This window comes from Larimichthys crocea, chromosome XXII, assembly GCF_000972845.2.
Source record: "Larimichthys crocea isolate SSNF chromosome XXII, L_crocea_2.0, whole genome shotgun sequence".
Lineage (NCBI taxonomy): Eukaryota > Metazoa > Chordata > Actinopteri > Sciaenidae > Larimichthys > Larimichthys crocea.
The window spans coordinates 22,220,793-22,236,330 of NC_040032.1; the positions used below are offsets into that span (position 1 = coordinate 22,220,793).

The 15,538-nt window shown below is 41.3% G+C and overlaps 3 protein-coding genes across 3 annotated transcripts; 1 reads left to right on the plus strand and 2 right to left on the minus strand.

Moving 5' to 3' along the window:
* Positions 1-5,620: 5,620 nt before the first annotated feature.
* LOC104932844 (E3 ubiquitin-protein ligase RNF26) lies at positions 5,621-8,851 on the minus strand. Its single transcript, XM_027273302.1, has 2 exons — positions 8,736-8,851; positions 5,621-7,546 (listed from the first exon to the last, which is right to left on the minus strand). Exon 2 carries the CDS (start codon positions 7,538-7,540, stop codon positions 6,305-6,307), a length of 1,236 nt encoding a protein of 411 aa, XP_027129103.1. The 5' UTR covers positions 7,541-7,546; positions 8,736-8,851; the 3' UTR covers positions 5,621-6,304.
* A 3,627-nt stretch (positions 8,852-12,478) lies between these two features.
* On the plus strand, positions 12,479-12,947 carry LOC113744313 (histone H2B 1/2-like). Its single transcript, XM_027273304.1, has one exon. It carries the CDS (start codon positions 12,530-12,532, stop codon positions 12,899-12,901), a length of 372 nt encoding a protein of 123 aa, XP_027129105.1. The 5' UTR covers positions 12,479-12,529; the 3' UTR covers positions 12,902-12,947.
* A 2,020-nt stretch (positions 12,948-14,967) lies between these two features.
* On the minus strand, positions 14,968-15,365 carry LOC104932860 (histone H4). The gene has a single exon (XM_019276231.2). It carries the CDS (start codon positions 15,329-15,331, stop codon positions 15,020-15,022), a length of 312 nt encoding a protein of 103 aa, XP_019131776.2. The 5' UTR covers positions 15,332-15,365; the 3' UTR covers positions 14,968-15,019.
* Between the last annotated feature and the right edge of the window lie 173 nt (positions 15,366-15,538).

The following is a 15,538-nucleotide window of genomic DNA, read 5'->3' on the forward strand; positions in this document are numbered from 1 at the left end:
AATCTGGTTTTGTGCCAACAGTCTAGATTAAGTGATAGTTGAGCAGAGTAAGTCTCCTCTTCTGTAGAGTCCTATCAGTGTTTCCTGGTCCTTTCTACCTAATAATGTAGCTACATGACAGTTTTCTCTGTACTCATCCCAAATCTCCTTTACTTATCATGCTGAGTTTGTTTGACAACATGAACAAGAGCAAGATACTAACTGCCAAAATGCTCCTGAAGGCTGCCCCATTGCTGTGTGCATGTGTATGAATGATTAGCTCTCAAAAACTGATTAGAAGTGCATTCAGTGGGCAGAAGACTAGAAAGGCGGGGTGGTATCCGTGTCATCATCAAGCTCGGGTCCTCTACCAGAGGCCTGGGAGTTTGAGGGTTCTGCGCAGTATCTTCGATGTTCCTAGGACTGCACTCTTCTGGACTGAGGCTTCAGATGTTGTTCCCGGGATTTGCTGGAGCCACTCTCCCAGTTTGGGGGTTACTGCCCCAAGTGCCCCCACTACCACAGGGACCATGCAACCCTTGACCTTCCACATCTGTTCCAGCTGCTCTTTCAACCCTTGATACTTCTCAAGTTTCTTCTTCCTGATGTTGGCGTCAGCTGGGATCGCCACATCTATCACCACTACCCTCTTCTGCTCTTTGTCCACCACCACTATGTCTGGTTGGTTAGCCAGGACCTGTTTGTCAGTCTGGAAGTTGAAGTCCCACAGCACCTTGGCCCTGTTGTTCTCAGCCACCTTCTGTGGTATGCCCCATCGGGATTTAGGTACTTCTATTCCATACTGGTTGCAGATGTTCCTGTATACTATCCCAGCCACTTGGTTGTGCCTCTCCATGTACGCTGATCCAGCTAGCATCTTACACCCTGCTACTATGTGCTGGACTGTCTCAGGGGCTACTTTACACAGTCTGCATCTTGGGTCTGGTCTACTCTGGTAGATCCTGGCCTCCATGGCTCTTGTGCTTTTGGCCTGTTCTTGTGCATTATCCAGCCACTGGTAGGATTTCTTGATATCAGCCACTTCCTCTATCTGACGGTGGTACATGGCATGTAGGGGTTTGTCCCTCCAGGTTGTCTATTCCTCCTCCTCCTCTGCACCCTCATCAGGGTTCTGCTGCCTGAGACACTCACCTAGCAGTTCATCCTTCGGGGCCATCTTTCTGATGTAGTCTTGTATTTTCGATGTTTCATCCTGGACCGTGGCCTTGACGCTCACTAGTCCTCGGCCTCCCTCTTTCCGCTTAGTGTATAGTCTCAGGGTGCTGGACTTGGGGTGGAACCCTCCATGCATGGTGAGGAGCTTTCTAGTCTTGATATCTGTGGCTTCTATCTCCTCCTTTGGCCAGTTTATGATGCCAGCGGGGTATCTGATTACTGGTAGTGCGTACATGTTGATGGCTTGGATCTTGTTCTTACCATTCAGCTGGCTTTTCAGGACCTGCCTTACTCTCTGGAGGTATTTGGCTGTGGTTGACTTCCTTGTGGCCTCTTCATGGTTTCCATTAGCCTGTGGGATTCCAAGGTACTTGTAGCTGTCTTGGATATCACCTATGTTGCCCTCTGGTAGGTCAATCCCCTCAGTCTGGATCATCTTGCTTCTCTTTGAGACCATCTGGCCACAGTTGTCCAATCCGAATGACATCCCTATGTTATCGCTGTAGATCCTGGTGGTGTGGATCAGTGAGTCTATTTATCGTTCTCATTCCTGGCATACAGCTTGATGTCATCCATGTAGAGCAGGTGGCTGATTGTTGCCCCACTACGGAATCGGTACCCGTATCTGCTCTTCGTAATGATCTGACTGAGGGGGTTCAGGCCTATGCAGAACAGCAGTGGTGATAGCGCATCTCCTTGGTATATGCCGCACTTGATGTTGACTTGGGCAATGGGCTTTGAATTGGCCTCTAAGGTTCCACATTTCCATTGAGTTCTGGATGAAGGTCTTTAGGTTCCTGTTGATCTAATACAGTTCCAGACATTCCAGTATCCATGTGTGTGGCTTTGAGTCGTAAGCTTTCTTGTAGTAAAAAAAAAAAAAAAAAAAAAAAAAAAAAAAACAATTATATATATTTATATATATATATATATTATATATATAATATATTATATATCATATATATATAGTAGTCATTACATGAAACGAATGGCTGCTCCACTCGCGATAAACAGTGCTTAACAAATGTATTAGACCACCACTGAATGTTTATGCCACAGCTGCCCTAAATTAACAGCCCAAATCATTTTTTATGTTTCTGTGATGGCTTTAAACCAAATTATATTTTTAATGCTAAAATATAACTACTGTTTTACAAAAAACATAATTACTGTTTTACATCTTATTTCTTGATTAAGATGTCAAATTATATTTATTTACTTGCATTCATGAAGAGAAGAATTATTTTTAGTGGTTGAATGTTATGCTTGATTAATTTCTAACTGCCCATTGAGCCGGCTCCAATTTGGGTATAAAAAGATTAATTCACTTTGAAATTCCTCATTCCTATTCAAAATGGTAAAATGTCAAGCGCTCACTGAAAATTAACTGCACTGAAGCACTATTAGACCACAGATGGTCTAAAAGATTTGTTAAGCACTGTACCTGCTATACTAGTTATACTCAGGAATGTCTAGAGAAGTTCTAGAGAAGAACCAGAAAGGATGAGGAAGTGTGCAATGTCATGCATTGCACACTTCCTCATCCTTCTGGTGGGGAATTTTCTATCCTTGGGTTACATAAGGTTACACGTGGGCCTTGAAGACACACAAACATCAACAAATCTTATCAGAGAAGACACTGTCTCTTTGGTTTGCGAGGCTGCTGTTTGGATTGGTGGATGAAGGCAGGTGCCAGCCTATCTCAACGTTGCCTGGTAAACAAGGTCTAAGGAACTGAATGTTGGCCTCCTAGACATAATAGATAGCTTGCCGTTGACGTTCCATTAACATAAAACAGTGGGCCCAGACTAGAATGTGCTGACGATGAACAGTTAGGGTTCATCCTCAGCACAATGGGTAAATACATTCTCGTTGATCATTTTTGGGAGTATAGAATTTGTGCCATCATCTGTAGGAGTTTAAAACCTGACCACCAGCATGAGTTGGGGAGAATAGAGACCGACTCATTAGCATATCTGATTGTATCTGAGAATGTCTCTAATTCTCAAGCTTTAACAAACAGTATAAGACATCGGAAGGTCCTGAACACTTTCTTCCCTCTTGACCTCACCCTTGACAAGCAATTTCTCCACAACAGATTGCAAGCTGGATTGCAAGAAGTGTTTGTTGCTCAGGGAGTGGATTTTTTTGGACTGTAGTGATTGGCCCTAGCTGGTGAGGCATGGCCACCTCACTTACTGCTTCCTGGAGACCTGGGGTATGACGATTGGAGCAGCACCTGCCCAAACTCACCAATCCCCAGTCTCCCATCAGCATAGTTAAAAACTAGAGTCACCGGGGGGTTGGGCTAATAACTGGTTGGGCCACCCTTAGCAACAACTGCAGTCAAGCGTTTGCAATAACTGGCAATGAGTCTTTTACAGCGCTGTTGAGGAATTTTGGCCCACTCATCTTTGCAGAATTGTTGTAATTCAGCCACATTAGAGGGTTTAACCGCTTTTTTAAGGTCATGCCACAGCATCTAATTGGATTCAGGTTGGGACTTGACTAGGCCACTCCAAAAGTCTTCATTTTGTTTTTCCTTCAGCCATTCAGAAGTGGACTTGCTGGTGTGTTTTGGATCATTGTCCTGCTGTAGAACCCAAGTGCGCTTCAGCTTGAGGTCACGAACAGATGGCCGGATATCCTCCTTCACGATTTTTTGGTAGACAGCAGAATTCATGGTACCATTTACCACAGCAAGTCTTCCAAATCCTGAAGCAGCAAAACAGCCCCAGACCATGACACTACCACCACCACCACATTTTACTGTTGGTATGATGTTCCTTTTCTGAAAGGAAAGTATTTTCCTAAAAGTCTTGGGGATCGTCAAGATGTTTTCTGGCAAAACTGAGACGAGCCTTTATGTTCTTTTTGCTCAGCAGTGATTTTCGTCTTGGAACTCTGCCATGCAGGCCATTTTTGTCCAGTCTCTTTCTTATGGTGAAGTCATGAACACTGACCTTAATTGAGGCCTGCAGTTCTTTGGATGTTGTTCTGGGGTCTTTTGTGACTTCTTGGATGAGTCGTCGCTACGCTCTTGACTGTTCCATGTTTTCGCCATTTATGGATAATGGCTCTTACTGTGGTTCGCTGGAGTCCCAAAGCTTTAGAAATGGCTTTGTACCCTTTTCTGGACTGATAGATCTCAATTACTTTCTTTCTCATTTGTTCCTGAATTTCTTTAGATCACAGCATGATGTCAAGCTTTTGAGGATCTTTTGGTCTGCTTCACTGTGTCAGGCAGGTCCTATTTAAGTGATTTCTTGATTGAGAACTGGTGTGGCAGTAATCAGACCTGGATGTGGCTAGAGAAATTGAACTCAGCTTTCCAAAGATGTGATAAACCACAGTTAATTTAATTAACAGTTAAAAGTTTTAATTTTTTTACAGGGGGGGTTGCAATCACTTTTTCACACAGGGCCATGTAGGTTTGGATTTTCTTTCCCCCTTAATAATAAAAACCTTCATTTAAAAACTGCATTTTGTGTTTACTTGTGTTATCTTTGTCTAATATTTAAATTTGTTTGATGATCTGAAACATTTAAGTGTGACAAACATGCAAAAAAAAAAAGAAATCAGGAAGGGGGCAAACACTTTTTCACACAACTGTAGGTGCACATGGTGGTGAAGCTACTGCAGGCGCTGTGGTGGTGAAGAGCTCAGAGCACACTTTTCTCACATATAAGCATCAGTCAAGCCATTTTGGGAGTTCTAGTGGTGTTACTCTGCTTTTGGATGTTGGAGATATTGTGTTTTTACGTCTGTAGGTTAATACAAGGTTGTTTGACAATGCCATCCTACCCTAAGTGGCTATCTGCTTTTCACCATGTACGATAAAACAGTTCCTTACTTTTTTCATCTGCGATAATCATGCAGGTTTTTGTTGTCTTGGGTGTGGCTATAAGTCTTTCTCAGTGAGTTCGTCCAGCTCAACACACCAGGCTCATGAAATTCAAATAAAACTGTCCAACTGGGCAGTTCTGATCAAATATGAATCAAGATTATTTTACTGCACTGACCATTTCTCTCCTATAATGTTTTCATAAACTTATTTTAGTTACCGTTTAGCTAGAATATGAGAACATTTGTGACCAGGCAAGACGACATTTTTTTTTTCTACTTGAAAGTCAAAATCAAGCCAAACCCACGTTGCCGTACGTCACGCACGAGCTCCACGCTTTTGTCCAAATATTGTCACTTCGTTAAAAAAAACAAAAAACAACCAAGATAGTCTGGTGATCCATCACAGCCTTTTCTGAAGGCCATTACCACCATTTCTGTGGTCAAAACTAAGTGCAACCCACCAACACATACAAACACATTAGCAATAAAAAGTGATTAATATATACAATTAATAGGCTATGTGAAATCTTACTAAATCTTTAGAATCTTACATACCATTTAGTAAAAATTTTAAAGCTTGATCAGTTTGATCAGTGATTCTCAAATTAAATGAAAACCCTTTCCTTTCATTGTGAATATTTATTTCTCATGCAGCTCATACTATTGACAGCAACTGCCACAAAATTGATTTGCTGTTTAAGTATGCAGCCCTTAGCTTAAGCACCAAAACTTTACTACTTTAGAAAGACTTTGCACCAACAAAAGAGAAACATAAAGGTCACACATTCAGTCTTTAACATATTTGACAGCTTTTATATGTTTTTTTTTAAATGTTCAACACATAAATAACTTAAATAAACTTAAATTAGTACAAAAAAAGCAACGTCTTTGGCACAAATCCACACGTGTATTAATCCAGTGTTCATAATCAGTGGCCAACGAGTTCAGCTGTTGCAAAATTCTCTTCTTACATAATTATATTAGGAGACATTTCTGTTGTTTTGGCGATTCAAAATTGATGGCAAACATAAATTATTTAATTTACATTTTCACGTTTTAAGATGAAACACCAGGGCACACAGATACTGTTCAGTAATGTAAGAAAGGTTTCTGGGTTTTGATTAGAAAATATCAGAACGAAGAATAAATAAAGATACCAGTAGTCGGCACTTTGCGATACTTGATTCTACAGATGCAGTTCAACACTCAGACCTACTTGTGATTAAACAGTGACTATAGTGGCAACAGGTTTCTTCTGTCTAGTGCTGAAGTTTGTAGTTGATGTGAGCACCGCTCCGGCCCATCAGAGGAAGACGTCCATGGTCTGTGTGATGGGCTGCCGGCAGAGTGGACAGCAGCGCTGCTGAGCGTGACGGTGTTGAGTCAGGATGTCAGCGCAGTGCCGGCAGAGGCAGAGGTGACGGCAGGGCAGCAGCAGCACCGTCTTGCTGAAGTCCTGACAGATGACACACTTCTTCCTCTCCTCCTGCTCCTTTAGCAGGCTAAGCAGCTCGCCGCTATCTGCCGGAGTGGAGTTTGGCCGGGATGTAGCAGCCCTGCTGCCGCTCGCTGGCTTGCCTTCCTGCTGAGCCTGGAGCTGAGGAAGGTTTGGCTGGCTCAGCTCATTCTCAGTCTCAGTTATTAAAGCGTCTGTGTGCGGTAGACTTGTTGTACTCACTTCCTGCGCTGTCCTGGTATGGACCTCCTGATTGGCCAGAGCTTGTTCCTGTACTGTTTGTATGCCACGAGCTCCCGGTAGAGCGTTGACCAAATGAAGGCACAGCCGTCCGGCAAGGACAGGAAGCCTGTGGTTCAGTAACAGCAAAGCCACAGAAACGATGGCTGCTGTGATGAGCAGGCCGTGCCAGTCCACCATGAAAACAGCAAAGAAGACACGACTCAGTGCTCCGAGGAAGTCCAGCAGAAGCTGGCATGGCGTCCACAGCAGCACGGAGGCACCAACCAGACAACTGTACAGGAAGGTCAGTACAGTCAGAGCCAGCTCCACCACTTTGTGCACGGGGTCCGCCACCATCTCCCAGACCCCCGCCAACACAGACAGACAGTTCTGCGTGCCGATGAGGACGATGTTGACTACCGTGTTGACAAAGTAGAGAACAAGACTGAGCGCGATGCAGAGGCCTTCGCACGTCTGACGCAGGATGCAGCTGCACGAAATAAACCCACGGTGCAGCACCTCCTTGATGCGCCACGCCACATGACAGGAGAGGTGTCCCACCATCTTGAAACTCTCAAACACTCCTCCCAGCATCTGCAGCCAGCCCTCCACAACATGCAGGGCTCCACAGGCGGCACTGGAGACGGCCTCGGTGGCAGTGAGGAAAGAGAAAAGAGCAAAGTTCCAGTACTCAACTAGAGTGGATCCACTCAGTGCGACCAGCGTATTGTGGAGGGAAGTGGCCACGCCAGATAGGAAGCGAAGCAGCCAGCTCAACGTCCTGACGACCAGGTCGAGCAGCAGGCAGCAGGCGTCCACACATCTCCCAACAGCAAGAGAGACAACGTTCACTTCATCCATATTCGGCTGCAGAGGAGAGAGGTGGAATTAGAGCTGCTCGGTATATAGATTTAAAAAATATCAAAACAAGAACATGTCAGGTTGAATTTCTCTGTGAATTTGGGTAACTTATAATGCTTTTTGGTGGCATTCAGGTCATTTCTACAGTACACAGCAGCTTGGTAAAGGTCACATTGGAGCTTCTGAGGGATTAAAATGTGATTTTGTTCCAGACAACAAAGGCTTAAACCCATTAACACTGACACAACAGCAGCCACACGAAGATCTGTGCCGCTGATGTTGATTTTCCTGAAGTTTTGGGGCATCTTACCTTTATTTTGTAGCTGACAATGTCGAGAAAGACAGGAATATGGATATGACATGCAACACATTTCACTCTATTTTGTCTGTAGTCACTTTCCTGCATTTAAATCAACACTATCCCTGTGTAGACATGTCACTCTACTCTTACTATAAACATTTTAAATTGTGTAGTATATCTATTTATACAGTGACACTTCCCAGTACCTGTATATATGTATAGAGCACTTATATATTTTATTTTTTTTACCTAAAATGTTTTATAGCATTTCACTTTACTGCTTTATCTTGTTTCTATTCTTCATGTGCTGAGCTGACCTGTTCTTCTCCTTCCAACACATTTCATTGTGTTGTTAAGCCTGTGTTAACCTGCATATTAAAATAATAATATAATAATATAATTAATAATATAATAATATAATAATATAATCACTGTGCTCTCAATCATGACAGGTAGGCACATACATGAACATACAACTTAAGAAATAAAAAATGCATATTTAAACAGATATAAAATATGGATATGTGTATTACATATAGACACTGACTGGGTAAGGACTGGTGGTTCAATGAAAAGTTTTATGTACATGACTAAATGTAAACAGTGAGGACAGATTCATTAATGAGCTAATCTAAATGGACTTTAGTGTTTACAGCAGCCAGCTGCGATGTCAGTGAAGCTGTGGGTGGATGGACAGCAACAACACTACTATTTTATTTACTGTTGATGAAGTAGCACATTATTCTCATGTATCCTTCATGTCTGAACTGTGTCGTTGGCAGCAATCACATGCTAACGTCGCTAACGTTACCCAGCAGACCACACCCAAAGTGCACATACAAAGGAAACAAGCTGTCAGGCGGGGAATGGTTGTTTTAAGTGGGCATGACTCACCGTGACCACATGGCGCGGGACGACTTAATCATTAGGACCTTAATGAAGACAGAACAAAATTATCCATGACTTCTGTTAGCATGTTAGTATTTACTTCCTTCTTCCTCCGCCTCCTCATGCTGCCGCAAACTGACGTAAAGGGTCCATGCCGCCACCTATCGTTCCGGAGTGTGCTGATAATAAAAATAAAAAATAAAATAAATAATAAAAAATAAAATAAAATAAATAAAATTAAAATAAATAAAATAACAAAATAAAATCAAATAAATAAATCAATAATAACTGTAACGAACCTGTACTCAGTCAACCCCCTGTACCTACGTCTGATTCACACAGATCAACTTTATTATCAGCCTGCACATATGTAACAAGGGACATTGACAGAAGAACTGAGCATCTGTGTTTTCCATCGTTACATTATCTCTAGTGTCTCTGACCCCGGCAGGTCACTAATTACATTATATATTCCTCTGAAAGTATTACACATTAATGTTAAAGAATCGTATAATATACATATGACCTACACTAATACAATAACTCTATCTTTAGCATAATATATATAATAATATATTAGATAGTAATATCATACTTATTAATATTAGTTAATAAATCAACTTTATTATCATAGCATTATAAGTAGCCCGATGTAAGAAGGCTCTTGCCTTTATTTGATCTCAGCACCTTTTCCCAATTCTCTTATTTCTTAGGTGTCTTTTACTTTCTTTGTTTTATGTTCGCTCTCCACGCTACACTCTAAACCTTTCCTTACCCCCTTTGACCCTTAATTAAAAGTAATTAGTAACTACATGTGTCAGATACACATAGTGAAGTAAAAAGTGCAGTATTCCCACTGAAATGTGAGTAGGAAATAGTGGTTATCTGTTGTTGAATCATACTTTATATTACAGTTTCTCAGTTGCTAAAACAGTTTCTGAAACCTTGCTAAAGCCTCATCTTCAAGCACTATTTACAAAACCTCTGACTCCTCTTGCAAAATCAAACTTTCGCCTCAAACAGTTTCACCAATGCTCAAAACCAAACACTGCTCTCAAATCATAAACAAAGCGATCAACACGATATACACTATCAAGCAGTCAGTAAACAATTAGAGATACTTTATTAATCCCTGAAGGGAATACACTACAATACACCAAAAAATAGAAAACACATTGTTCAAAACATATAGTTCTCGGGGAGAAGTACATCTTTAATCTTAAAACATATTTTATCGTCAATGTCTTTTGATGAATAAAAACAAAACTGATCAGAAATTACTACTCTGCTTTGCATTTTTTTTGGTTCTTCCTCCTCCTTGTACCCCTATTTTTTCAGTACTGTGCCACGCATCTCACAAAGTTGTCCTCTGTCTCTGTGATACTGTAAACAACTATTGTTGTTGTTGTTGTTGTTGTTGTTCCCCCACACCCCTCATCCTCATCCTCTCACATAGTTTCTTCTATCCATTCTTATACCCACCTTCAACAACCTCTGTGCTCTCTGGTTTAAATTGGTTGTGTCACATCATTTGAAACAAGTGAAATCTATTTTGTGTGGCTGTGTTTAATCAATGACATGTGCATTAGAGTGCAGAATGTGCTTTGAGAATGAGAATGTTTAGATATTTTGCTGAAAAGTGAAGTGAGATCTGCATTTTTGGTGTTAAGTGTTAAGGTACTGACAACAGACTGCACAGTTAGCTAAATGTGTTCAGGCAACTGAGAACATTGATCAGCCAACGGGTTTTAGTGTTTTAGTAATTGAGAGAAACTGTAGATTGAAAGCTTTCACATGATTATGTAACCATGCAGATGGCTGTAGTGTTTGGCACCGCCCCGCGGAACCCATACCACATGTCTTCTCCTACGTCCGCAGACATGCCTTAAATACAGAGTCCCTGCCCATCGTCCACATCATTCGACTCGAAAGAAACGAACAAGATGTCTGGAAGGGGCAAAGGAGGCAAGGGACTCGGAAAAGGAGGAGCCAAGCGTCACCGTAAAGTTCTCCGTGATAACATCCAGGGAATCACCAAACCCGCTATCCGCCGTCTGGCTCGCCGTGGTGGTGTCAAGCGTATCTCCGGTCTCATCTACGAGGAGACCCGTGGTGTGCTCAAGGTTTTCCTGGAGAACGTCATCCGTGATGCCGTCACCTACACCGAGCACGCCAAGAGGAAGACCGTCACCGCCATGGACGTGGTCTACGCTCTGAAGAGACAAGGCCGCACTCTGTACGGCTTCGGAGGCTAAACCTGATCCTGACTCCCATCTGAAATCCAAAGGCTCTTTTAAGAGCCACCCACTTCATCTGAAAGCTAAATTCTCTTTTGCATTGTGTTTATGTAATTGAACTGTGATTACACTGAGCTATTTCTCAACGTTACTCCTTTGGCGTCCTCTTAGGAACATAAATTATAATACTAACCAAGCAGGGGTTGTCACACTCCTAAACTATGCTTGGGTAATTTAAAAGAAATCGTTGCATGCATTACTGAATAAACATCTTCCCATAATACAGATGAGGTTCACACTTAATATTGCTGTAGACAAAGGATTTTTGGATCTTGTAGGGACTGTTAAGGATAGCTGTACTCCAATCCCAGTTTCTCTGTGGGAGTAGAGTAGTAGGGAGTAAACCTTTTTCTACTTCTAAGAAGTATCAGTTAGTAAAACATTAAGACATGATCTTAATGTATAGTAGTAAATGCATAATAAAACAAAGTCCAATGACAAGTATTTTTTGTTTCCCTATCCATATGGTCTATATAGTAGTAGCTGGAATGTGGTATGGTTATATTAAAATGAATTTCTATACCAATGCCTGGATTCTAGACAACAGCGGACAATACGTATGTTCAGTGAGTAGGTGAACAGAAAATTATGTGCTCAAGTGGGGGCTGTTGAGTGACCTAAAATGACCAAATGAAAAAAGTATCTGTAGTTACCACACATTTAAGGTTTATTACATTTCTGCATCGTATCATACTTCCATATTGTGCATTTTAATACATAAGATTTGGAATTATGTGCAAGTGCTTTTTCTTCTTAAGACAGTATCAAAGTATATATTGAAATAAAAAGAAACAAACAAAGCACTATACACATACAGAAAAATGCAGCTATACAGATATACACACAACAAAAGAGTGAACACACACACAAAAAGGGCAACCACAAAGCACAAAGAGATTCACAAGTCAATCACATTTGTGTACACTGCTTTACACATAACATCTCTTCCACCGTTTCATGGCATTATTTATTTTATAAATACGTTTTAGTAAATACGTATTAGTAAAATGCAAAACACCATGTGTGCATTCAGTTTAGATGAGCAAGGAGCCATGCATATCTGTCTATACTTGAAAGCGGTATATAGTGTATATAACTCATTTTTTATCTTTGATTTGTATGTATATTTATCATCTTGTGTAGTGTGCACTGACCTAACATTTGAATTTCGGTATGTCGTCTTAATATTTAGATACATTAATATAGTTTTTTAATGGGAAGACATTATAAAGCACATTACATTTTTAATAGTCTATCATACGTTTATATGCACGTACACGTTAGTTTATAGTTTAAACGTGTCTCGTATAAGTAAACAGTCGTTTTTGTTTTTCAAAAAGCCCGCGCACTTGCACAAAGTCGGTTACTTGGGTATCACGTGGTCAGTAACAACAACCAATCCTGTGCGAGCAACAGCACAGCCTAATTTGCAAGTTTGGTACATAAAAACGCGCGTGCCCTGCGCATTGGTACGACTCCTGATTTTTGAAGTCAACGAGAACCATGCCTGATGCACCAAAAGCCGCGAAGAAGGGCTCCAAGAAAGCCGTCTCCAAGAGCGTGACCAAGACCGGCAAGAAGAGGAGAAGGACCAGGAAGGAGAGCTATGCCATCTACGTGTACAAGGTCCTGAAGCAGGTTCACCCCGACACCGGTATCTCCTCCAAGGCTATGGGGATCATGAACTCCTTCGTGAGCGACATCTTCGAGCGTATCGCCGGGGAGGCCTCCCGTCTGGCTCACTACAACAAGCGCTCCACCATCACCTCCAGGGAGATCCAGACCGCCGTCCGCCTGCTCCTTCCCGGCGAGCTGGCTAAACACGCCGTGTCTGAGGGCACCAAGGCTGTTACCAAGTACACCAGCTCAAAGTAAACTTACCCTTCATCTAAACAACCCAACGGTCCTTTTCAGGACCACACACTACTTCAACTAAATGCTATGTTTCGTTTGTCTACCTCAACACTACTCTTAGTAGGTAGTATTAGTTAATTAGTATTAATGTAAAATGTAGTGATGGGGATTATGGCTCCTCACATTTTATTACATGTTTTTTTATTATTGCTGTTTTTATCTAAATGTTTATATTGCATTGGGTCAAAAAAACACTGGCTGGGGAGGGAGGGGAAAAAAAGCAAAAGCTCCCTAAATCAGCTCCTGTCTCTATGTATCTCTAAAAATCTGACACCCCCCCCATCCTACATAATCACTCTCTGCCATAGTTACACAAGCACACCTATGTCATAGGTTGCCACCTAAACCTGTTATATTTTCCCATCACTTTCCTCTAACAATATACACATTCATCTTTATTTGTCAATAAGACATAATCTGTAATTTAAAAACTTCATATCCACCAACTATCTTAATTTGACTGCAGCCTGGCACTTCGCCAGGAGAGGTCACCATACCTGAAGCTTCGAGTAATGAGCTCTTTTTTTTTTCGAAACAGTCGGCTCAATGCTCAAAAGCTTCCTTTACCCATAGATCGCCCATGAACAGACAGTATATAGATTATAGCAATGTACACAATGTACTATAGCCTAGATATACATGGCAAAATGACTACTGTATGCTTAGACTGCTATAAAATCTTTCGTCCTTAAGTTAATCACAATAGATATTGATCCCGATGGAAATTCAAGCACCCAGCAGCGTTTAACCCTTGTATGGTATTCGGGTCTGCGGGACCAGTTTTCATCGAAAGAAAAATTAAACAATTATTTTTTCAACCTGAAATTCATTGGCTTTGGCTCATTTTCTGTGAAGAACATAAATCAAAACACGTTTTCTCTGACCGCATATTATAAACCCACCCTACGCATTTATATTACATACAGGGTGTTTGGGTCCACTTGGGTCCGGGTCGTGTGTGTGTGCGTGCGTGCTTCAAACACCATCTACTCTTTCATTCCCGCACATTTTCCCCTTTTATCTTGCAGGAACCAAACTTTTTTTTTCTCATTCATTATCACACCTGCAAATGGGGTGTAACACTATAAATATGACTCTGCCAGTGTGGTCACTTATCATGACTGATTAAGATGGCCAAAAGATTTTCTGCTGAGAGGGCCTTCCAATTGATTTTAGAAGAGACAGAAGCTTCTGATGGTGAGATCGAGGAAGAGGTTTCAGAATATGAAGACCATATTTATGAGAATTCAGAGTCTGAACGTCACTCTGAAGACCCAAGATGGACAGAAAAACACAATGCACTTGCAGCAAGTGCAAGAAATACATATGCAACATGCACACCATAAAACTCTGCCCCTCATGTTTGGTATAGGCAAAGAATTCAATGGGGCTGATGTTGAGAATGATACTGTTTGTGTTCAATGTCTAATGAAGTTCAAATGAATAAAAATCAACAGTTGTGAAACATTTCTTCATTTGTAAATGTTTTTCCACTCACTCCTCTTGAAACATTTCTTCATTTGTAAATGTTTTTCCACTCACTCCTCTTGATAACTGATTTTCCTTTTTAATTCACAAATGTGATCTAATAAAGAGCAAATATTAACTGTTTGCTGTTCATATAACTTGTAATTGGCATGTAGTAATCATCTGTTGAGTATTTTAAGAGAAAATTATTGGATCGTGGTGTTTTAAAAGCCCAAAACTCTAGTGGGTCCACCAGACCCATAAATACTGGCTAAGTAACAATACTAATACCACACGAGGGTTAAACAAGTTTGACCCGAGTCTAAACTTGCAGAAGTTAGATAACCCATGTTATCATGCATATTAAGATGGCATCTTTAGTTTTTCGTTGACATTATGTTCAACTGAGTAGTTTTACTCACTAATAACACAATAAGCATTATTCATTAATTGTAAATAAAGTAAATGATTTAGTGTGATATATAAATCCAGAATTATTAATGATAGGTCATATGACTAATTATGTGCATTAAGTAATAGGATTTAGCTTTCAGGTGAAGTGTGTGGCTCTTAAAAGAGCCTTTGTGTTTCAGTATCTGAGAGTCTGGTTGTTTAACCTCCGAAGCCGTACAGAGTGCGGCCTTGTCTCTTCAGAGCGTAGACCACGTCCATAGCGGTGACGGTCTTCCTCTTGGCGTGCTCGGTGTAGGTGACGGCATCACGGATGACGTTCTCCAGGAAAACCTTGAGCACACCACGGGTCTCCTCGTAGATGAGACCGGAGATACGCTTGACACCACCACGGCGAGCCAGACGGCGGATAGCGGGTTTGGTGATACCCTGGATGTTATCACGGAGAACTTTACGGTGACGCTTGGCGCCTCCTTTTCCGAGTCCCTTGCCTCCTTTGCCCCTTCCAGACATCTTGTTCGTTTCTTTCGAGTCGAATGATATGAACGATGGGCAGGGACTCTGTATTTAAGGCATGTCTGCGGACGTAAGAGAGGACATGTTGAATAGGTTTTTTTTTTTAGGACAAAGGGGTTGTGTTTGGCGCCAACACAACCCCTTTGTCCTTATTATATCCAGCAAAAATCATCGTTTTTTTTTTATTTAATAAAATTTAAACAA

What these genes read in the sequence shown, in the direction of transcription:
- LOC104932844 (XM_027273302.1), bottom strand. Translation starts at nt 7,540, where the DNA reads ATGGATGAAGTGAACGTTGTCTCTCTTGCTGTTGGGAGATGTGTGGAC.
- LOC104932860 (XM_019276231.2), bottom strand. Translation starts at nt 15,331, where the DNA reads ATGTCTGGAAGGGGCAAAGGAGGCAAGGGACTCGGAAAAGGAGGCGCC.
- LOC113744313 (XM_027273304.1), top strand. Translation starts at nt 12,530, where the DNA reads ATGCCTGATGCACCAAAAGCCGCGAAGAAGGGCTCCAAGAAAGCCGTC.